The 23,997-nt window shown below is 42.9% G+C and overlaps 1 protein-coding gene across 2 annotated transcripts in view; it reads right to left on the reverse strand.

The window, feature by feature from the left end:
* NALCN (sodium leak channel, non-selective) overlaps positions 1-23,997 on the reverse strand; it is a 290,882-nt gene that overhangs the window by 258,501 nt on the left and 8,384 nt on the right. For both annotated transcript variants that reach the window (XM_060233672.1, XM_060233671.1), the window contains exons 2-3: positions 18,841-18,986; positions 16,179-16,361 (exon numbers count right to left, since the gene is read on the reverse strand). In XM_060233672.1, the coding sequence (XP_060089655.1) occupies positions 16,179-16,361; positions 18,841-18,948 (291 nt within the window). In that variant the 5' untranslated portion in view covers positions 18,949-18,986. The remainder of the gene's footprint in view (positions 1-16,178; positions 16,362-18,840; positions 18,987-23,997) is intronic.

Raw genomic sequence — 23,997 nt, forward strand, 5'->3', positions numbered from 1 at the left:
AAGACACAAGAGGTGCTGAAATTACCATTCAAGCACTTGACAGGAATAACACTAGAATTCCCCTGGAGTTGAACACAAAGGCCTGCCAGACCCCAAAATTTCTAGTTAAAATGTTAAAGAAGAAATGTCCACAGAAAATTAATTGGACAATTCTGAGATTTCTGAACCGCTGGGGGACCTTCAGCTAGGGACTACATGCAGTTCCTGCACAGCAATTGATGCAAACATAAGTACTTGTATCCAGTAAGTTGAAAAACTAGACTATTCTGTCACCTCGCTCTCTAGAGGAGTTGATGTGTAGCACCTAATGATGCTAAAAGCACATGCAGGGCACATGAGTCTGTGAAGGAAGGGATTATCACCCTTCTCTTTTTCCTGTTCAAATCAAACTGTGGCAAGCAAAGGAATTCTGTGTAAGGGAGTTGTATCATTGTATCAAGGAATCTTGTATCAAAGCTGCAAGCTTACCTTGGAGTAAAATCCACCGAATCAAGTAGGACTTGGTATTGGGCAAAAAAAATGCATAGGACAGCACTGCATTCATAGGGTTGCCAGGTCCCCAGTGGACACCATCAGGGGTGAAGGGAGGAGTATGGTTGCCAGATTCAGCTTGGGAAACTCCTGGAGATCTGGAGACAGAGCCCAGGGAGGACAAGGACCTCAGTAGGGCACAATGCCATAGAGCAGGGGTGGCCAACGGTAGCTCTCCAGATGTTTTTTGCCTACAACTCCCATCAGCCTCAGCCAGCATGGCCAATGGCTGGGGTTGATGGGAGTTGAAGGCAAAAACATCTGGAGAGCTACTGTTGGCCACCCCTGCCATAGAGGCCACCCTCTAAAACATCCATTTTCTTCAGGGGAGCTGATCTCTATAGCTTGGGCATGAGCTGTAATTCCAGGGGATTCCTAGGCTCCACCAGGAGGCTGGCTTCCCTACACTGCACAGCCCTTAATGTACCCAGGATCTATCTTAAACAACTCCACTCTATTCTTCAACTCCAACTCCCAACTAAACTGGCACTTCATTTTATTGTAAAACTTCCAGCATTTTGTTAATGCAGCGTAGATTCTGTGCAAGCATAATGCTTAATCACAAGTTCTTTTCCTTAACTGTGGCTAACGACATCATATCGGAAGATGTAAATCTATGGTTTGCATGAACTACAGTTAACTATTATTACACTTGCACAAATTGAATCCTGTGTCTCAAAATCTCTGTATCTGTGCCTGGCTTTCCTCCCCAAAGAACTCAAAGTGGCTTACAGCAATAAAATGTACCAAACGAGGAAACAAAACAATACACAGTAGTCCTCTATATATGAACCCTCCATGCACTGAGTGAGCATACAGAAAGGAAAAGCTGGCATGAGCACACTGGCCCACTCCCTGCACCTTCCAAATTTATTGAAGTCAATGGGCTTTTGGGTAATGCCCTTCTTTCTTTGGTCCAACCGCTTTCTTTAAGACTGTTTTTGCTACAATTTTTCCCCAGAATCCAAATTTTCCAAATAAATCCAAATATCTTGGATCTTGCGGTAGATTTTCATTGAGGGAAGAGATTTCCATTAACAGAGCAAGACTTCCTCAACTCCTTCCTCCCAATATGGCGCAAAATGAAAAGCTGCCCTTCAGAGATTCGGCTCCCAGGAATATCATGAATGAGGAATCAGAAGTCTGCAGCAAGAAGCTGAATCCATGATAATAATAATTTTTTAAAAAACATTCCATTGATGGAAATTTTTTGTGGGCTCAGTCTCACAATACAGCCGTTCAGCTTTTTTCTCATCTAGCTGCAACCAGCCCTGTGTTTAATGCATCTCCTGTATTAAGAAACTAAGTTTTGACTAATCCCACCTGCATTTTTGTCACATTACTTGTGTGCATGCCTTCTCATGCTTGTTAACATTTATCCTCTCTCAAAGAAGAAGCGGAGGAACAAATTGAGCCCTGCAGGTGAACTTACTCGTAGGCATTCTTAAACAAGCACGCCGGTGGGCGGGAAAGTATGTTCTTACTTAAAAGAATTCACATTTAGCAGATGCTTAAGTTGAAAAGTTTCCTCTTGGGAATGGCTACTGAAAGGAAGAGATTTCCAGGCTGCAAAAAAAAATCTAGGAAGCTTTGTTTCTCCCACCCTCTACATAACTAGTCACTATTGGATCAAATGACACACAGATGTTTCTTTATTGTCTTTTGGCCTTGCAGTTGCTCCCTAGAACTTGTGGCTCAATTCTCTTGACATTCATGTTTATTTACAATATAGCACCAGAAGAGTTCTATTTACATTCATGGACTTTATGATTTCAATAGAAATTCCTATCAAGGATCTGGTTTGGGATTCAGCAACTGATCAACTTTGGACTCCACAGAGATGCTGCCGCATGGTTCTCCCCCAGTTTACAACTTGACAGAATAAATAGAAGCATGGATGAAGCAGCAGCTGTGGAAAAGGAACTTGTGAAGAGGCCATATTTGAAGACTGGAACAAATGTGCAAAGGAAAGGCGAGCAAGCAAGCAAAAAAAAAATTATACACGTAACAGAAAATAGACTCAGCCGGCAAGGCTGTCAGACATCTGAGCCAAGCACAGCTGCCAGCTCTTGCTTTGGAGGCAGGAACTGGCTGTGTGCTAAGCCAAACGCAACATCCTGGAGATCAGCACCTGCCAAGTGATGCCTAGGCAGCAGTCCCTAGGTGTGCGTGCAGGGACAGGGGAGTGGTGACAGGAGGCACAGTGGTGGGAGTAAGAGAACTAATAAACCACAGGAGTAAGATGCGCTCCCTTAACTGAACTCCAAGCCATCCAAAGAGATGTGGGCACCACAAGACCAAGAACTCCTTCATGCATGGACCATGAAAAATAAGGTCATATTTCTAGAGGTCTTGATCCTACATAGAAAGCTGGATCCAAGACACTGCAATCATAAAACCTTTCATTTAAATCCAACTTTTTAACCTTTTCAAAGGGGTAGAGAAGGCTTTTGCAATGGCAATTTCATATTTTTGTTATTCTCATTTATTAGATTACTTGACTGCCCCTTTTATCTGAATTACTGTATTAACATTTTGATATTGTTGAAAGTAATTTTCAATTGAAAGGATATATAATATCCTTAATATACAAGCATATCCACCCCACAGGTGCAGATACACACATGCTATTTTCTGAAAGGTCAGACTAATCATGGTAGAGATTTTCTTTTGTGCCTAGAACCTCAATTTTCTCCCTGCACTCATTCATGTACAGATGGACAGAGTTTAGAAATTCAAACTTGCTTGCTTGAAGGAAATAGAGTGGGATAGAAACCAAATAAACTAAACAAACCAAAGTTTCAGCCTGAAAACTCTTCCATTTGGCATTCTGTTTGTTTGTAAGGCAATAGCTCTGAGGAACAGTGAGATACTGGAATGAAATCTGATACACAGACTCTACACAGACTCTACACAGACGTCTGATACACAGACGTAGAGATGCAATTCTACGTTTCACATTAGAATACTAGCTCAAGTGATATATCTAATGGTGTTTTTTTCCCCACAGTTCAATTCAATACCTCCCTTGAAGGATGAGGTATAGGAATGAATATTGGTCTACATTTTCAAAATCAGGACAAGAGTCTGCTCCCCCCAAAAAGAAAAACCCAGCTCAGACTTTTTTAAAGGGGGGGAATAGAAAATAAAGGGGAACTATGTTGATAATTTAGATGTTGAAATGCATTTGGCAGGGCCTTTTCAGTGGGAGAAAATTAGCTATCTCCAGGGCTTTTTTTTTTTTAGCAGGAATGCACAGGCCCGCAGTTCCAACTGGCTTGGTTCCAGGGGGTGTGGACTAATATGCAAATGAATTCCTGCTGGGTTTTTTCTACATATGTCCGTATATGTCCATGTAATACAATATCTGTATAAGTCTGTATAATGCAATTCTAGTCCATCAGTCTGCCCTCCATTTTCCTTTATTGTTGTTATTACTTATTAAATTTCTAAACCGTCCTCCCCTGGAGGACTCAGGGTGGTGTACAACATATTTAAAATACAATTCAGTTACAACATCGGTATATAAATACATTTAAAATCACCTAATCAATCCTAATTCTAATAGAGCCAGTAGAAGCAAGGATCATTTGTCTTGTATGGCGTTCTGCATGTGGTCATTTCTTCTGAGGGCGGGGTCATGGGCCGGATGAGATGGAAAAATCAATGCTGTCATCAACCATAAGCTTGGTCCTTGCCTAGTTAACGCGATCAGCTTAGCATCTTTGAATTATTGTAAGAACTTTCCTAATTCTTGAGCAAAATAGCCTGCAGAGATTATTCTCCTTGCATCAATAACTTCATTAGTATGACAAATAGAAAACCCTATTACATAAGCCTTCATTATATGTTTTTAATAACTCCCTGCCTCTCAAGTTATCATTAGTCAATGCCACACTGGAAAACTATTCCCTAGCCATGAATATTCTAGACCAGGGGTGTTAAACTCATGAGGGCCGGAACTGACATAAATGAGACTTTGTTGGGCTGGGCCATGTCAGGCCAGTCCATGTGTGTACCTATTTAAAATTAGGAAGCAGAGATATAAATTTTATAAAGGACACAAACACAAAGATTTTTTAAAAAACTTAAAATATGCTTAAACATTAGCACTTGTTGGTCTTAAAGGTGCTTTCTTTGTATTTCTCCCATGGGATCCAGGGAACTGGGCAAACGAAGCTCTGGCTCTTTCCTTCCTTCCCCAGGAAACCAGGAAGAGGAGGAGCCTCAGCCAATAGAAGGAAGAGAGACTTGGCTCAGTAGCTCTGCTGTGCAATTGAGAGAGCCTGGCAAAGAAAGCTATACCTCTCTCCCCTTCCTCCCCAGGAAGGAGCCTCAGCCAATGGAGAAAACAGAGGTTTTGCTCTGTAGCTCCTGTGTGATTGAGCAAGCCTTGCAAAGCTAGCTGTTATGCAGAAGGAAGCAAGAGAGATGGAGAAGGAAGCAGATGACAGCCAGTTGTTCAGGGGACCGATAGGAGCCCTCTGGGGGCCTGATTTGGCCCCAAGGCCTCATGTTTGGCACCCCTGTTCTAGACTTACAAGATAGCAGGGCAGAGAGCCCTCTGTCCTTTTCTAGTTTTTCCTTGATATGTTGGCTTGAGCATACATTTTTGATCAGGAGTCTCCAAAAACTGAAGTGGCTAGAAACTATGGAAATGGAATCACTAAAACCTGTGCGTGCCTTGCCCTGAATAACTTGCTATTGAAGCTAAATTATTTCTTATTTCCTAAAATAAATGTAAATGCAATTCTACTGATCTTTAACATGCTCGTGGCCAATCTCACTGTAAGAATAAAGGAAGAGGCCGAGAACTCTTCCCTCCCTCCCATCCTAGGAGATATGAACCGGTAAGCTACTGTCACCATTCCCCAGCACTTTAGCGGTTAAAAGATAGCAGAGTACCCTGGAGAAAAACTCCTCCATCCCCCTTAATAATGCATCTTCCAGCAACTCAGACAGGAGCTGAGAGGAACTGGCATCATGCAAGTCAACCCTGGCAGACTCTTAAAAAGGAGACCTTTAGTTAAGTAGTGCTCACGCACACACACCCAAAAGCACAAAAAAAGGGTGGGAGGGGAAGTTACAAAACAAAGAAGATTCAGCAGCAGCTGCAGACTTTCCAAATGGCACATGCTGAGAGGAGGCATAGTGGTCTGGGGACACCGTAAACAGGAGTGGAGGAAACCAAGCAAAGAAGAATTCAAATCTAATGCGGCTAGATAAAGAGTCCCTATCGTGATGAGCCACACATTCCCAGAAGTCCTTGGCAGCTCAAGCCACACGTGTTTTGCATGGCTGCACGTTACACAGTGTCTGCTGTTTCTGCTGGAAGCCATAAAATGCTCATGGAAGTCTGGCAGTTCGGAATGTTTACTGTACCTAGCAAAGTGCCCACCCCTTGCCAGGGCTTGGGCTGTCCCTGAGGATGGGCAGTTGGCATTTTCCTGCCAAGGACCAGCCATAAGGATCAGATCTTCACCTGTTTTGGAGATGATGGAAAGATGCTCTCCCACATCCTTTTCTTGCAAGAAGACAGAGTTCTTCCATTAGCATTCGGTTGCTAGTGCTAAGTTAAAAAAGGCAAGGAGGATGCTCTGAGCATCCAAGGAGCACATTAATTGAATAAAAGGGAATAGAAGGTGAGAGAGATAGCAAAAAAAAAAAAAAGAAGAAGGGGGGGGAGTCATTAGGAATACAAATAGCACATTGCACATTCCTTGAAAGCCACATGGTCTTTTGCAAAGAACACCCCCCCACACACACTCAAAAGGTTGCGAGCCTCTCCTTCTTACCTTCTCACAAGCTATTTTTTTCCTGTCTTGGATCTAACCATGAGGCCACAATGTTAATGCTAATCATAATCAGGTTTAACCAGGTTTTGAAGACAAGTATCTAACCATGGAGACACTCTGGCTGAAAGCCAAATATGGTTTACATTAACTTTAATGCCAGTATAGCACTGAACCATGGTTAGCTTTGAAGAAGAAAGTGCAAAGGAGGTGTGCACATTTGTGGCATACTTTTGCTCTTGCATCCATGCACCACAGCATCTTTGGGGGGGGGGGGATAAGAATAGGGTCTTTTATAACTACCATCTAGAACTACCATCTAGTGTTGAACTCATTTGTTATGAGGGCTGAATCTGACATAAATGAGACCTTGCTGGGCTGGGGCATGTGTGTCATAAAATGTAATGCCGGGTAGCAGAGATATAAACTTTATAAAGGATACCAACAAACACTATTAAATATTTTTTTACTTAAAATAAAAACATGCTTATAACATTAGCACTCTACTGATCTTTAACATGCTCTGATAACTGGCATCTATTGCTCTGAATTATTGCATCAAAGTGTCTGTGCTGTAGCAGTCTTAAGTCTGCTGTATAGCTGTAAGCTGCAAACCTACTTTTGATTTACTGACATTCATTACAGATATCTCATGCTCAGTGTTCTGAGCCTAGGACCAGCAGAAAACATGAGATGGCTGGACATTGTACATAAATTGCTTCATATGCTGGTCAAGAACATGTGACACAGAGTGAGGGCTGGTCAAGAACATGTGACACAGAGTGAGGGCTGGTCAAGAACATGTGACACAGAGTGAGGGCATCATGACTCAGAGTGAGGGCTATGTCTTTGTCTACAGAATTGTAGCCTTTCTAGAAAAAATAACTGCAACTCCTATGAGGCAGGGCAAGAACAGAGATAGCCATGTATACTGGTTAGTATGAGCCTGCTATCTGGGAAGTCTAGGTTCAAAATCTCCAGTCTACAAAGGAAATGTGCTGAGTGAACTTGGTCTGAACATGCACTCTCAGTACAATCCACCTCACTGGCTTGTTGTTTCTCCTTATCTAAATACTGCTTTCCTACTGAGAAAGACTAGATCATGAGACCATGAATACAATGAAAAAGGGGAGGCAAACCCAGTTGCATTCAGGAGAGCCACCACATAACAAATCCAACAAAACACACACACACAGCATAGCGAACCCAACAAAATACACACCCACTGTAGCAAGGCACACAAAAGCTCATGCCTTGAATAAAACTGTTGGTCTTAAAGGTGCTTTGTATTTCCCCCATGCAATTGAGGCAGCTGAGCAAAGGAGAAGAAGAGTCTGAGCCAATGGAAGGGAAGGAAGGCTTGCCTTTGTCTCCCCTCTGATTAAGGGAGCCTGGCCAGGAAGCAAGTTCCAGTTCGTTCCCTCCCTCCTTCTAGGAGGGGGAGGAGCCTCAGCCAATGCAGACAACAGAGACAAGCCTATCAATCTCTCCTGTGAGATTGAGTCTAGCAAAGCAAGCTGAAACGCAGCAGAAGCAGAACTGCAGAAGGAAGCAGGAACCAGCCACTTGCTCAAGGGACAGATAGGAACCCTACATGGACCAGGTGCAGCCCATGGACCACTGACACCCCTGATCTATTTTGTTTTGAAAGTAGCCTTGGTTTCTTTTCGAATGGAAATAGAGAGATGGAGAAGTCATGATCTCCTTGCAGAAATACTTTAGCCAGAGCAGATTTTTAGCAGGACCTTTGCAAATATATATGCATCACTGGACAACTGCCTTTTTAGTAATGTTTTTATACACTCTGTGAACATACATAAGAAGGTTATTGAGAGGGGATCATGGAGTGAGAGAAATTTTTCACTGGCAGCAATTCTTTAGAATGTTCTGAATCCACTGAAAGAAAGCAAATGCCCTCAAGAGGTCATGCAAAAAGGTTTGGTAAAGAACTTCAGTTATTTTGAGCAATAGCTTAGATAGTATTTTCAAACCTACCTTCCTGGGAACTCAGAAGCCAATAAGGGCTTTTAAGCAATTTGGAAGAAGAAGAGACAGCCCTCGACTATGCTACTTAGCTCAGGAACTCAACCAGCTTCTTGAGAAGACAGAATGGAGAGAAGAGTCCAACACATGAAGAATGATGTGTGGCATTGTCTACCAAGATGGGTTGGGAGCTTAGTCTGTAAACAAACTGGCACTAACCCACCAAGCTCCTTAAAATCAGAGAAAGCCACTAATGTGGCACTTTACAATCCTAATGGTTCCTGTAGTAATTAAAGGTTGAAAGGTTACACATGTTGTTGTATCCTACCCATTATACTAAAGCAAAATCTTCAATACTGGATCCAGTTACAGTTTTCCATAAGCAGAGCGCAAATAGCACGGATGTATACAATGCCAGCTGTGCTTACTGGGAAAACCACCCACATTTTACTTGTACATGAATCCATCTCTGTTCCCCAAGAATAAAAGGGGGCGGGGATCAATGCCATTTATTTGCTATATTGATTTCTGTTTGCAGGCCACCACTGAGGCGTTTGTGATAACAGGATTACAAAACTGCACTTAAAAGTGTAGCAGCCATATCCATAAATTGAAGGTAGCAGATAAAAACATTTACCATAAAATGTCACAAGACATTTCTATCTATGGCCAAAACACTCCAATTTTTCATCATTTTCATATGAGGGTAAACTTTAGATATTCTATTCCACGTGTTGCTCCATTCTTCTAATCCAGATCAATTTACCAAAGAAGGCTGTTTGACAGCACTTTTAAAATGTCATTCGCATTCCACAGCACTTTAATTTTCAGTTTCTGAACTATACCACCGATTCCACTTAAGGTATGTTTATATTATTACTCGATTAATTCGTTGAGCAGGCATCTGTTAACCCACTCCACAAATAATTCCTAGAGAACATACTGACGCGGTGAAGTCATGCACATGAAATCCCGAATTCATCACAAAGTGAGAGAACAGAATGTGCAAAAGGCATTAAAATATTTGGCACAAGCATTCAGGTGAAAGTAAAAAGAGAGGGAGAGAAGTATATGGAAATGACAAAAAAAATTCAGAAACAGAGGACTAGGGGAAGCTAATGCAGATGATGAAGCATAACTTGCGATACTTACCGCATCTCACCACTTTTGGGAGGTGGACCAGAAATATACACCAGCAGAAGCCTCCTGCTAGTCTTCCAAGACAGCATTTGCAAGGAGCATTCTTTTTTTGTCTAGCCAGGCCTACAACCAAGGCAAATGCAGCCATAAAGCAGCCTCCCGGGAGGGCAGAAAGAGGGATTTCCCCCCAAAAAATGCACTTAATGAGCCAAAACACACCTTATGGATTGCTTTGAGCTTAACAAATCCTTTTTGGCAGATCCAGTCTGCACTGAGATTGAAAAGCAGAGTATCACCCATTGCATAGCCATGCTTTTGCACCACCAAGCTGCAACATGCATTGTCGACAGGGTTGCCAGCCTCCAGGTGGGGCCTGGAGTCCTCCCGCTTTTACTACTGATCTCCAGCTGGCAGAGATCAGCTCCCCTGGAGAAAATGGCTGCTTTGAAGGGTGGACTCTATGGCGTTGTACCATGTAGAAGCCCCTCCCCTTCCCAAACTCTAACCTCTTCCAGATCCACCCCCAAAGTCTCCAGGTATTTTCTAACACAGACCTGGCAACCCTAATCACAACTGAACCCACCAAGCATTTTGTGCCATTTTTCAAATTGCTGCTGGCAGTGAGGCTGGCTGCACCTGGATCATGCTACCATTACTATGACTGCTGCCACATCAAAACCTTTCCACAAACCTCAAAGCCATTTCTCACTAGCAGTAGTCAAATCAGTAGGTGAGGCCACAGGCACTGCCTCCTGAGGAACTACACGTCCTGGTTTTTAAAAATATCTTTACGTCCCAACACAACAGAAAGTTTTGGGGAGCACCACCATCTTAAGCAATGACCCTATACCCAGTTCTGTAACTAGGATTTCATGTGGCACACCTAATACTGACCATTCAGTCCAAAACCTTTGGAACACCTAATACCAACCATCCAGATATATTGCTGCCTTCGAAATCTTAACTGTCTGTATGAACTACTGTACTAGCACCTATTGATATTGATGTTTTAATAATGGTTATGTTTTATGTTTTATCGCTGTTTTATCTTTTTTCAGTCATTGTTTGACCCCAACCTGTGAGCCGCCCTGCGCCTGCCTTCAATAGTGATGGCGGGATACAAATAAAATAAAATAAATAAATAAAATGTTTGGTGGGGCCCAAAGCAGGATTTGTTGTTTGGGGGGGCTGGGGGGCCACCTGGTTTGGTGGCCCTGGGCTTTTGGCACTGTAAGCTGACTTGAGTTCCACAAGCAAACTCCCCGCCCCCCTTGCTCTGCACACTGTTCGGAAAGAGGAGAGAAGAAAGTGAAGAGACCAGCAGCAATGATACTACTTGTTCAGAGTAGCAGTGAACAAAGGGAACAGATTGGGGCCCTCCAATGGAAGGACTATACAGTTGGAAGGGGGGGTTCAAAGGATGGGCCTGGCCCCCACTGTAGCTACGGGCCTGCCTATACCCATGATATGAATGACAGGCTTAAGCCTTTGCCTCAAAGCAGAGCTGACAAGAGGTGTTCCAGGCCACTGCTGCAACCTGGCATTCCACGTTTCCTGATAGCTACAAGCTGCCATGAGAGATGGATGCCCATCCATACCCATTCATTCTGCACTGTCTGGATTCATTACTCTTGATTAGCTCGCTCTTATTACCTAGACACAAGCAGACACTAAATGAACACTGAGACAACAAAAAGCAATATCAAGCCTCCCTAGAATCTTGCCCTGTAGCTTTGCATATTCATTGAACTCAGCTAAAGAACCAGCACAAGTAGCCCAAAGCAGTTTTGTGACTCACTCTTATCATCAGAGAATAGCCCATAATTTATAAAGTGATTGGATTTACTATGATTCACATCCAGTGCTGATGTAACATGAGTCTTCAGGAAACCATGATTTGCATCAAGCTCCGGGACAGGATTTGTCCTTGCTTCTGCCTTCTAATTTCTTGCAGACTGTACACCCCCCCCCCCAAAAAAAAACCTGGTTTAAATATTACAGGTGCTCATCATGATTAATGCTAAGAGAGTTCCCTTAACTACTGTTTGCAAACCACGGTTTGCAAACCACGGTTATCCAGGAAGCCAGAACCAGGAATCTAAAATTTCCTTTTTTAATGGAAGGCTTGGACATATATGGAGATTTTCACTTTGGACAAACTGACAGACCACTTTTTTGTTATTTTCTCAGCTGAGGTCTAGGTATGGCTTGTCAACCTCTGTTGAATGGCAGTACTTACAACTGCAACATCTGTTGGTATCTAAATATGGCCCTGAAGCACTAAATGTTTCAAAATCTCTCTTACTCTTGAAAACTCAGATTGAATTAACCTACAGTGTTTGTTTATAAATATTTGATGTCAGTTAGTAAACCTGATGTGCAAAGTCTCAGGGATTAATCAAGTAAGGAGCCAGATCACCCTATTTTGCCAATGGGATGTGGCCTAAACTTTATACTTGTTGGTTCTATGACCATCAAGCTGTGACTTATTCAGCAGAAAAATTATGCTTAGGATACACTGGACACAATGACATTTTTAGTAAAGAACTAGTTTGGTGTAGTGGTTTCATGCCTGGACTCTTATCTGGGAGAACCAGGTTTGATTCCCCACTTCTCCACTTGCAGCCACTGGAATGGCCTTGGGTCAGCCATAGCTCTCGTAGGAGTTGTCCTTGAAAGGGCAGCTTCTGTGAAAGCTGTCTCAGCCCCATCCACCTCACAGGGTGTCTGTTGTGGGGGAAGAAGATAAACGAGATTGTAAGCCGCTTTGAGTCTCTGATTCAGAGAGAAGGGTGGGGTATAAATCTGCAATTCTTTTTCTTCTTCTTCTAAGTAAAGTGTTTAATTGCTGGAACTTACAAGATGCATCTCTTAAACATATGCTTTCCAGTTGTTTGATCTTTTAGAAGGAAGTAATTACTCATATCAATTTTGTATGAGAATATTAATAGATCTTTGAGGATGCTTGCATACTTTTAAATTATTTGCCTGTCTCCTGGAGGCTAACTGACAGTTAATTTCAATGGAACCTCTATGCCCATACTGTTGCTAAAAGACCAATATTACAAATGCCCCACCTCCTGAAATACAATGGAGCGAGTACCTTATACCCTAATCAACATTTGAACATAAGGCGTGTTGATAACAATTGCACATGGACATATTTTTAGATATTTGGAAACCTTTATAGATCCTTATCTGTAGACTTGCCACCAGTGTTATATTTTGTATTGATTTCCTGTTAGGAGGCCGCAATCAAAAATTTAAAAAATTAGAATTGTATCTGTGGATCACATCAGCTTTAGTAGCACTGATAGGACTGAAAGATAAGAGTACAATTCTTTTATAAATAAACAAATGAATATGTAGGGGCATTTCAGACTGCTTTTAAACAAGAACAGTACCAGTACAACTCAGTCATTTCAGTGTAATATTTTTTTAAAACATCAGTATGGGCTTGGATCCTAAGAACATGTCCAGTGTGCACTGGTTAGTCCAGCGGTGGCCAAACTGCGGCTCAAAGCCCCAACCACCCCATTGGCCAGCTTGGAGAAGGCATTTGTCTCTTTAAATCATTTTGCCAAACCAAGCCAACTGGCAGCTTAGAGAATGTTTTTAACATTAAAGTTGCCTTTAGCAGCAAAGTATGTCAGGCAGAAGTATAAAAATTAATGTATTACACTGATTATGTTCTTTTAAAATGCAGCTATGACTTCATGAATATAAAAACCAGTAGTATTTTAGGCTTCAGTTTCTGTCAATGGTGATTAACTCTGCACTGTGTGCTGTTAAAGATGTTATGCAAGGGAACAGCAATCCAAGTATTATTAGACAACACTGTTAAAAATCATCCATTATTAGCATAACTGGTATATCACAACCAAAACAAAAAAAACAAACCCAAGGATTGAAGATAAACTAGAAATATTTCCTCAGTAGTTATAGAGATCACTATTTTGATCACTATTGTGAAACCACAGCATTAAACTCACAAAAATTCAGAATTTGGGAATATCCACGTTATCTTGCCTTATGATTCCATGAAGCATTTTTTGACCATGGTATGCTATTAAGTCGCAACCAGTTTATGGCAACCCCAGGAAGGGGTTTTCAAAGCAAATGAGAATCAGAGATGGTTTGCCATTTCCTTTCTCCAATACAGATCCAGTGGCACACCACTTGCATGCAACAGTTTGTGGCTCCTGGTGCACATGTGCACAGGGCTTTTTTTGTAGCAGGAACTCCTTTGCATATTAGACCACGCACCCCTGATGTAGCCAATCATCCTGGAGCTTACGGGGCTCTTAGTACAGGGTGTACTGTAAGCTCCAAGAGGACTGGCTACAGGAGTGGAATTCTAGCAGGAGCTCCTTTGCATATTAGGCCACACACCCCTGATACAGCCAATTCTTCAAGAACTTACAAGGCTTTTTGTAAGCTCTTGGAGGATTGGCTACCTCAGGGGTGTGTGGCCTAATATGCAAAGGAGCTCCTGCTTAAAAAAAAAAAAAAAAGCCCTGCATGTGCATCTGCATTAGATGTGCATAAGCCTAATTTCATCATGGACCTCCCTTGTTAATATGGGATGCATTTGTAGGATCTCTGAGGCTTGCCTCAGATCCACACTTTATGTGGAGCTGTAATGGCTATCCTCTCAACCACCACAAGCGGCTCTTCTACAGTCAACCTATGATGCAAATTCACGTGGATGGTTCAAAAAATGATCTTGAACCTACTAGAGCTTCTCCACAAATGGAATGATTTCCACCTGCAGAAGCTCACTTTCCTTGCCTCCCTTCTCCCATGGCAGCTCAAAATGCCCCCCCCCCCCCCCAGTCTCTGGGCCAGAAACAGTTTCATTATGATACTGGCTGATTTCTTTTCAATTCCCTTCCTAATAATTCCCAATAAAAAAGGCCAACGCCATGCTGGGAATTATTAGGAAGGGAACTCAAAACAAATCAGCCAGTATCATAATGCCCCTGTATAAATCGATGGTGCGGTCTCATTTGGAGTACTGTGTGCAGTTCTGGTCGCCGCACCTCAAAAAGGATATTATAGCATTGGAGAAAGTCCAGAGAAGGGCAACTAGAATGATTAAAGGGCTGGAGCACTTTCCCTATGAAGAAAGGTTGAAACGCTTGGGACTCTTTAGCTTGGAGAAACGTCAACTGTGGGGTGACATGATAGAGGTTTACAAGATAATGCATGGGATGGAGAAAGTAGAGAAAGAAGTACTTTTCTCCCTTTCTCACAATACAAGAACTCGTGGGCATTCGATGAAATTGCTGAGCAGACAGGTTAAAACGGATAAAAGGAAGTACTTCTTCACCCAAAGGGTGATTAACATGTGGAATTCACTGCCACAGAAGGTGGTGGCGGCCACAAGTATAGCCACCTTCAAGAAGGGTTTAGATAAAAATATGGAGCACAGGTCCATCAGTGGCTATTAGCCACAGTGTATGTGTGTATATAAAATTTTTTGCCACTGTGTGACACAGAGTGTTGGACTTGATGGGCCGTTGGCCTGATCCAACATGGCTTCTCTTATGTTCTTATTTACAGAAACACTGTTGAATCCACAACAAGCTAGCACTAATGTTATTTTCAGACAGCAACATGACAATTTCACACAGTAAAGGCAGTTACTATTTGCATGGGATTGGATCCAAAGGTGTAGTGTTACTTCTGTGGAAGGAGGTGGAGAAGGTGATTTTTTTTTTCTGATTCTCCTCCTACTGAGGGCTCCCACTTTGACCTACATTCTGAGGGTCACCTCACCTCTCAGAACAGAATTTCATGGAATTTGGAGGTGTGTAGCAGGAGGAGGAGGCACAGAAATCACTAATCTGTGCCAGGTAATTTGCAAAATACTCTATTTTTCTTCACTAATCTGTGCCAGGTAATTTGCAAAATACTCTATTTTTCTTAGAACAAAAATGTGGGTTATTATGGTCAAAACGGCAACTATAAATGCAAACTAAACATAACCCTTATACTTATGTATTTAAAATATTGATAAACTCATATTTCACCTGAACATTTCAGGGAAAACTGATCCAAAAGACTACCACTGTTTGTATGTGAGCTGAAAAAACAAATTATGCTAGCCCTCGTACCACAAGAAACTTTCTGTTGGTCTGAATTAAGCAAATATTATAAACACATTCTCACCAAACAGAATAATCTGAATGAAATAACACTAAGTTATCTAAACATCCAATGTGTCATCGTAATTTTTTTTCCTCTTTCACATAAGCACAAACAGGTGATGGGTGATGCATTTCAAACGAACAAAACTGATGACACAGCATTACATCTGGATAATGAGCCACGATTATAAATTTGATTCAAATCAATCAGGTTTGTATCAAGCAGATATGCTCAGAGACGTGAGCATAAGATTGGGACCCAGTGCATGTTTCATTCAGATGTTATTATGCTTACTGGATCCAGCCAGAAAATTTCTGCTGACGAAAGTGTGAAAGATTTTTTGCTGACTCCCCCCTTCAGCTGTAGACTTCACACTCCCACTTCATCCTGCTCCTGGGGAGGGATTCCGCTGCCCCCTCCCCTCCAATAGCATTTCAGTGATCACTGAAGCTGGCAGCAGAAAAGGGAAGGCGAAGAAGAGCTATTCCCCTGACAGAAATTCAGGCTGTCAGCAAATATTTTCAGTAGGATGTGAGCCATTTTGCTTACATGAGGGGGGGAAATGTTTGAAAAACTCACCTTGACTATGCCACGGATGTGCATCTTCGCTATCATCTCTGCTGTGTAGAGAAACATCAGTAAAGTGTCTAGAGCAAACGTCACATACTGAAGTGGAGGATAATGCTCGAAGGTCTTTGGGGTGTTCATACAGACAGAAATGACGCTGATGATGGCACAGATGCGTAGTAAAGAATGGACCCACTGAGGAACAAAAGAGCCAGGAATCAGGTTATCATTAAAAGAAATATGTAGTGGTTAACTATTCTTTTTAATGAGCTCTTGTGACCTACATTTTAAGGAAAACCAGGAAATTGATATTTCCCCTCAGGTACACTCATTTCAGCATTCTAAACAATTCTTCAAAGGGGGAGGATTATGTATACAGTTTTCTGTCAGGTCCTTCCTCCTTGCCAGTTCACCACTGCCTGCCGATGTAGACAAAAATTGTTTTTAAACGAACTAACAAAAAAAATGTGGAACTAGTATCCTTGGCAGTCTAAACTCAGGGGTCCACAACTTTTTTGTGCCTGAGGATGCACATGGACTTCTGACAAAGAGCATGGGCAGAACCACAAAATGGCTGCCACAATAGGAGGAGTCTCACCCATAAAGAGGAAGCTTAAGTGCATGGGAGAAGGGTAATTTAAATGCACTGGAAAAGAAGGCTGAGGGAATAAAACCAACACTGTGGGCAGCAACCACCAAAACAATTATTATTTTAATCTGATGAACCAATCATATTTCTAGTGGCCGCTCAGAAGCCCTGCTGGGCGAGAGCCCCCACTTGGTCCCACCCACTATCTGAAAACACTTGGGCACCAGGAAACGGTGTTGGCGGGCACTATGGTAGCCAAGGACACCATGTTGGGGACCCCAGGTCTAAACTTTTCCCACTATTCCACTAATTCTTTTAGAAAGAATGCTAATTCCTGATGATTCATACTTTATTTCTGAATTCAATCTATCTGCTAATCACAAAGGTATTTATAGTATTAAACATTAAAAATTATTTCCAGACTGTCAGGATATGAATACAGTCAGAAAAGAGCATTCAACAGTATTTGGGCATTTATAAACCATTCAGCTCACTGTTCTATCGCCTTATTCTTCTTTTAAACAATTTTTTCTAAGCCTCCACTTCTTGGATCTTTGAGAATCATCAGGGTATGAACTAGGCCTACCCAGGGGTGGAATTCTAGCAGGAGCTTCTTTGCCTATTAGGCCATGCCCCCTGATGTAGCCAGTCCTTTAAAAGCTTGAAATGCTCTTTTGTAAGCTCTTGGAGGATTGGCTACATCAGGGAGTGCGGCCTAATAGGCAAAGGAGCTCCTGCTAGAATTCCACCCCTGGGTCTACCAATCTCTCTCTTAGGGCTGACAACCCCAGGATGGGAAATTCCTGTAGATTTGGGGGTGAAGCCTGAGGAGGGCAGGGTTTGGAAAGGGACCACAGCAAATTATAATGTCATGGTCAAAGCAGCCAGTTTTATCTGGATCTCTGGAGGTTGATTTTCTGGAAGATCTCCAGGAGGTTAGAACTCCACTCTTCCTCCTAGCTACAGCCTATCTATCAGGTATTCATTTCTCCTTCCAAATATGGAAGGCTTCAAAATGCTCACAAACAATTAGACCCCAAGGTCATCACCTCTGTGTCATAAAAGTCAGATTTTTCAAAATAACTAAGTTGAAAAGTGCAGGCATGATCCGGATACTTTTATTTCTTTAAAAAAATCGATATCATGTCTTTCTGCCTTCACTATGACCAACAAAGTGGCTAACAAATTGAAGCATACCTAATATCACTTTTTCGTGTGATGTCAAGTCACAATCGACCGATGGCAACCCTGTATGGTGTTCAATGCAACAGATGTACAGAGGTGATTTGCCATTGCCTGTCTCTGTGTAGTGACCCTGGCAATCCTTGCTGGTCTCCTATCCAAACACTAACCAGAGCCAGCCCTGTTTAGCTTCCAAGTTCTGATGAGATTGGACAATCATGGGCAATGTTCCCTCTAAGCTGAGTTAGTGTGAGCTAGCTCACAGTTTTTTAGCCTCCAGCTCACACATTTTAGTCTTAGCTCAGGAAAAATGGCCCCAGAGCAAACTAATTTATGCAGTAGCTCACAACATTAATGCCAGTAGCTCACAAAGTAGAATTTTTGCTCACAAGATTCCACAGCATAGAGGGAACATTGTTCCTGGGCTATCCAAGTCAGGGTAAAATCACATTTTAAGACCATAAAAATCACACACACACCCCCAACGTCATTAAAACAAAAAAACAGAGCAAGAGTACTCATAAAAATATTTACACAGCAATTAAAACATTTGGATTTAACAGCAACAGAAATGTACGTACATCTTTCCTAGTTGGTTCAAAGTATGTTTGCCTATCATGAAAGCCCTCTCTGTCTTGAAACAAAATTCCAACTTAATTTGAAGAACTCATTTACAGGCTCTCTCAGACGGCTTTTTAATCACTCCCCCCAGACCCAACTGAGGAGAAACAGGGAAGTGGGTGCTCCCTTTATCTAATTCCTGGCTCCTCCCAGAACTACAACATAATCAGTCTTTTCCATATTGTTACACTAGTACAGCAAATCAGACTAAAAAAAGCTTAGCTGTATCACAGTTGTGTTTTGGCTTGCTCCTTAAAAGTGTTTTTAAAATACCTAACTTACTGGTTTGTTAATCCACAGGATATCGGCATTGTCTGACAGAGATTCATCCGGACCGAAGTCTGTCACTGGCTGGGCCTCCACCCTAGAACTCTGCTTTCTTTTAAGCATGCTGAATTAGCTTTGATTGCCCAAAACCCTGAAGCCCCCTGAAAAAACAGACAAAATAGCAATTATTACAGTAAACAAAAAAAATCATTAATTCCTGGACTAGTTTAAAAATATTTTAACATTTTCTCCCATTACAATACTCTAGCAAGACTCCATCCAATATCAAGAGGACATTCCGCTTCTTTATTTTCCAACCAGCTGAGGGATATTCTCCACATTGTGCAAATCAGAGATAAAAATTCATTTGAGTATGTTGGATATTGCTTAATATGTAAGAAAGGGCTCTCATTTCTGGATGAATCAAAATATCACTCTTTCGGCTTATTTTTAGTAGCAAACAACAACATGAACAGGGGGAAAAACAGCCAATGGAAACACAAGGAAGAGTTTCAAAGGCTGTTCAAGGAAAAATAAAAAAGGCTGTGAAAGTTAACAATAACACAAATTCCGTTGGCAGGATGTAAAATTAAAGTAACACAAGTCAGAATCATATTTTTAAGGCCAAGGCAACAAACAGAAATACTTATAATGCCCTTCTGTCACCTGCCCCGAGATTGTGACCCCTAAATTTTGTTTTTATCAATAATCCTGTTGTCAGTCATGGTGTTCTTCTCACCTTCCAGATAAAGAGTCTGAATTATTTCATTTCCCCCCCCCTAGCCACAAAGGATATACATTAACAGGTACTATTTGAAGGGGATGGCAATGTGTCCTGACATACTCGTGACATGAAGATTAAATGGCCAATGAGCACAATAAGTAAGTGTCACTGAGCTCCAATCTAGTCCCTGATGAAAATTTCCCAGCTGTCATTTGTTGCAGTGAGAGCCACAGCTTGGAGCAGTTTCACTCACACTATACAGCAGGAAACTTGAATCTGTAATTGTGTACATTTATCAGGGAGCTATGTCCAGACATTGCCATTGGATGGTAAACATGCTCTCAAAGACATGTTTCTCTCATCCACACAGGATATACTTTACAAAAAATAAAAGGAATGCATTTAAAAAAAACATTTAGCAGCCCTCCATTTCCTGCTTAGTATTCCTATCTTGGTCTTTGGAGAAGTGGACACAATCATAACTAGTCTTTGTGTACCAGGCAGCTTTATGAATTTTATCTACCTCAGGTAACAAAGCAGGTCAACCATGAACTCTGGCCTACCAGATACCATTTTTTGTAGTCCCAGGGATGAAGCAAAAAGGGACATTCATTAAGCTGATGATAGGATGCTATTGGTGGTTTGCATTAGGCATTGGGAGTCACAGGTTGTGCAGGCCAAATGCATGACAGGATCTAGGTAATAACCTACCCAAACATAGATCTTGAGATAATGAAGAAGCTGGAAATTGAAAAAATGAGAAACTGATACCTGAAGTACATTAAATCAGAGGTGCCTGAGGTTGCACCCACTCTTCCTCACAGCCAACCCACTCTTCCTCGCACCTGCCAAGACTTTTCCTCGCACTAAGTGTTTTTAGAATGGGTGGGACCAAGTGGGGCTCTTTCCCAGCAGGGCTTCTGACTGGCCACTAGAGATTCATTGTGTGCCATGATTAAAATAACATTGGCCCTTTTTGCAGTACCATTCTAAACTGGATGTTATTCGTTGTTCAGTCAGTTTTGAGTTAAGTAACATAGGGATGGGGGCTTCATACACTGAATTTCCTCCTGTTAATGAGCCTTTTCTCTGAAGTGCTTTTTCAAACAGTGCTGCTTCCCCACACCCTTTTTCATCATGGGATCTTCCTTGGATTTTTAAAAAACATTCTTAAGTGAGCATTATAGTGCTAAACTGCTATATGACTGTCAACACATCTCAATGGTGCAACTATAGCACTATAGCGCAATAGCGGTTTAGCACTATAGCGCTCACCCAACATTAAAAACAGCCTGAAAAAAATCATGCAGCAAAAAGTGGCATTGTAGAAAGCGCTATGGACATGTTAAATAGCACACCACAGTGATTCAAAAGTGCAACAAAGGGGTTGAAAATGGAAAAAAAGCAGTTTCCCTCAAAAGTGGCTCAACCACACTCTGCTGACCCAACACAACTGGGTTTGTATAAACAGGTAAATAACCTGCTACCAGCAGGTTACTAAAATGGGTCTGTCTGAAATGACAGAAAAAATCCATTAGCAACCAGTTACTAAAATGGAATACATAGTGTATTTTAAAATTACCTTTCTGTTCCCTTGCACTTAGCCAGGATTTTACAAGTGGGGGGGCTTTTTAAAAAGTCAAGGGGCACCCTTTCCCATCCACTGCGAGGCTTGACGCTTCTGAGAAGCTTTCTGGGGTAGGGGCAAAAGCTAGAGGCTCTGAATGTGGCCAAATTGAGGCAGCCAACCCTAGAACTTTGGAGTGAAGAAGGGACTGCACCTTGCATGCTAGCAGCAGGTTTCCTTCCACCTCCCTCTCTCCCACCCTGGCACTTTGCAGCCAGGAGCCCCATCCATCTCCCCCTTCCTCAGCCCATTCCATATGGCTTCCTCTGCCTCTCTCCTCTCCGCCTGCTGCTTTGGCTACTGCACTGCACTTTGCCCTGCTTAGCTCTCCTGGCTCTGGCTGCCACTAGTGACAATTCGCTGGCTCAGCCATGACAAAAAGAAAATGAAAAAGAAGACTGCATGCCACAGGCCCTCTGGGAATCAGGGGGCCCTGCCTGGAAGTCAGGGGGCGGTGCTAGGGTTGCCAATCCCCAGGTGGCGGCAGGGGATCCCCCAGTTTGGAGACCCTCCCCCGGCTTCAGGGTCGTCAGAAAGCGGGGGGAGGGGAGGGGAGGGAAGGGAAATGTCTGCTGGGAACTCTATTATTCCCTATGGAGATTTATTCCCATAGAAAATCATGGAGAATTGATCTGCGGGTATCTGGGGCTCTGGGGGGGCTGTTTTGGGGGTAGGGGCACCAAATTTTCAGTATAGCATCTAGTGCCTTCCCCCAAAATACCCCCCAAGTTTCAAAAAGATTGGACCAGGGGGTCCAATTCTATGAGCCCCAAAAGAAGGTGCCCCTATCTTTCATTATTTCCTATGGAAGGAAGGAATTGAAAAGGTGTGCCGTCCCTTTAAATGTGATGGCCAGAACTCCCTTTGGAGTTCAATTATGCTTGTCACAGCCTTGATCTTGGCTCCACCCCCAAAGTCTCCTGGCTCCACCCCCAAAGTCCCCAGATATTTCTTGAATTGGACTTGGCAACCCTACGCGGTGCCCCCACAGGCCCTCCTGTGGCTACAGGCCTGCTCCTGCAGCAGCCATTTTGTGGTGGCACACACCACCCTGTGTCAGGTTTTGGCTCAAAAAGGCCAAGGACCCCTTGCATTAGGTTTTTAGTGGTCTTTCGACATTTCAACAGGCCTCCATGGCTTGAAACAAAATCCCATATAGCTCACCAAAATAGGTCCCTGACTCAGATTATCATACTCACAATTCAATCAAGAGAGGCAGTATGGTTATAGTTTTGGATGAAAAACTGTGAGACTCAGGCTCAAATCTCCACTCTGCAATTGAAGTTCACCAGGTGCTGGGGAACTGCTGTGTGTTTGGTTGAGTGGGCTGAAAGAGAAGGTGATTGAAGGTGATTGGTGCTGATTGATTAGGAGTGCCTGTTTTCCCCACCCTCTCTGCATTGTGAAGCTGTGCCTTGCCAGAGAGCTAAAGGGCTTTTGGCCTGCGGCTCTTAGCCTGGGGGCTCTGTAAGGACCAAGAACCCAGATCGCTAATTTCCTTGTGCTCCCAATAAGGTAAGTTGACCCTCCAGAAGGGGAGCCACATAAACAAACAGGATTTAAAGGGGACTGTATATTTTTGAAAAAAGCTATCATGAAGGTAGAATGCCAGCAGGGGGGAGGGAGCTTTCCAGTGTTTTGCACTGAGTACCACAAGTATGACTATCTGCCCACAGGACAGAAGTCTTGGGTGTGTGCTTGATGCAAGGAGCTCCTGGTCCTCAGGGAACGAGTTTGTACCCTTGAGGCTGAGGTGACTGACCTGAAGAAGCAGAGGCAGTCAGTTAGGCACTCGGGGAAGACTCTTGGGGGCGTACTAGATGAGCCCTGCTTTGAACGTGGCAGCCCCGTTGCTGCCAGGGAGCCTGAGGATCGAGAGGAAACAGGGCACCATGTTGCAGATAAGGGGAATGCACCCTCAGAAGGGACCTCTTCTTCAGTTGGTGAGCGGGAATCCTTTCGCGCCAAGGAACCATCCCTGGGCGGGGAGAGAGGAGGGGTCTTAGTAGTTGGTGATTCGATTCTTAGGCAAGTAGACAGCTGGGTGGCAAAACCGCGTACTGACCGAATGGTGACCTGCCTGCCTGGTGCGAAGGTAGCGGACATTACACGTGTAGTAGATAGGCTGATAGACAGTGCTGGGGAGGAGCCAGTGGTCGTGGTGCATGTTGGCACCAGCAATATGGAGAAATACAGTCGTGAGGTCCTGGATGAAAAATTTAGGCTGCTAGGTTCCACGTGCAGGGCTGGAGAGGCAGGCACAAATTAGAAATCTCAATGTGTGGATGAGACGATGGTGTAAGGAGGAAGGGTTTAAGTTTGTTAGGCACTGGGATGCTTTCTGGAACAAGCGGGAGCTGTACAAAAGAGAGGGTCTCCACTTGTCCCCAGATGGAACCAAGCTGCTGGCGATTAAAATCAAAAAGGTGGCAGAGCAGTTTTTAAACTAAATCTTGGGGGAAAGCCGACAGGAGATGAAATGTCTCTGGTTCAAGAGGACTCATCTCAGAGATGAAGGGTTAGCTGTTACTTTTCTACCGGGTAATGGATCAGAGTTGTCCACTGAGATGGTGACAAACGGTATGGACTGTCTGCCAAAGTCTCGAGGTGGCAGGAGGAAGGTTGCGGGCCTAGCTTGCCTGGGAAATTATAGATGTTTGTATGCAAATGCAAGAAGTGTTCAAAGTAAAATTGGTGAGTTGGAATGTTTAGTGTTGGGAGAAAACATAGACATTGTGGGAATTTCGGAAACTTGGTGGAATGAGAAGAATCAGTGGGACACGGTGATTCCTGCATATAAGTTATATCGGAAGGATAGGGA

Source organism: Heteronotia binoei, chromosome 3 (genome assembly GCF_032191835.1).
Source record: "Heteronotia binoei isolate CCM8104 ecotype False Entrance Well chromosome 3, APGP_CSIRO_Hbin_v1, whole genome shotgun sequence".
NCBI classification, from domain to species: domain Eukaryota; kingdom Metazoa; phylum Chordata; class Lepidosauria; order Squamata; family Gekkonidae; genus Heteronotia; species Heteronotia binoei.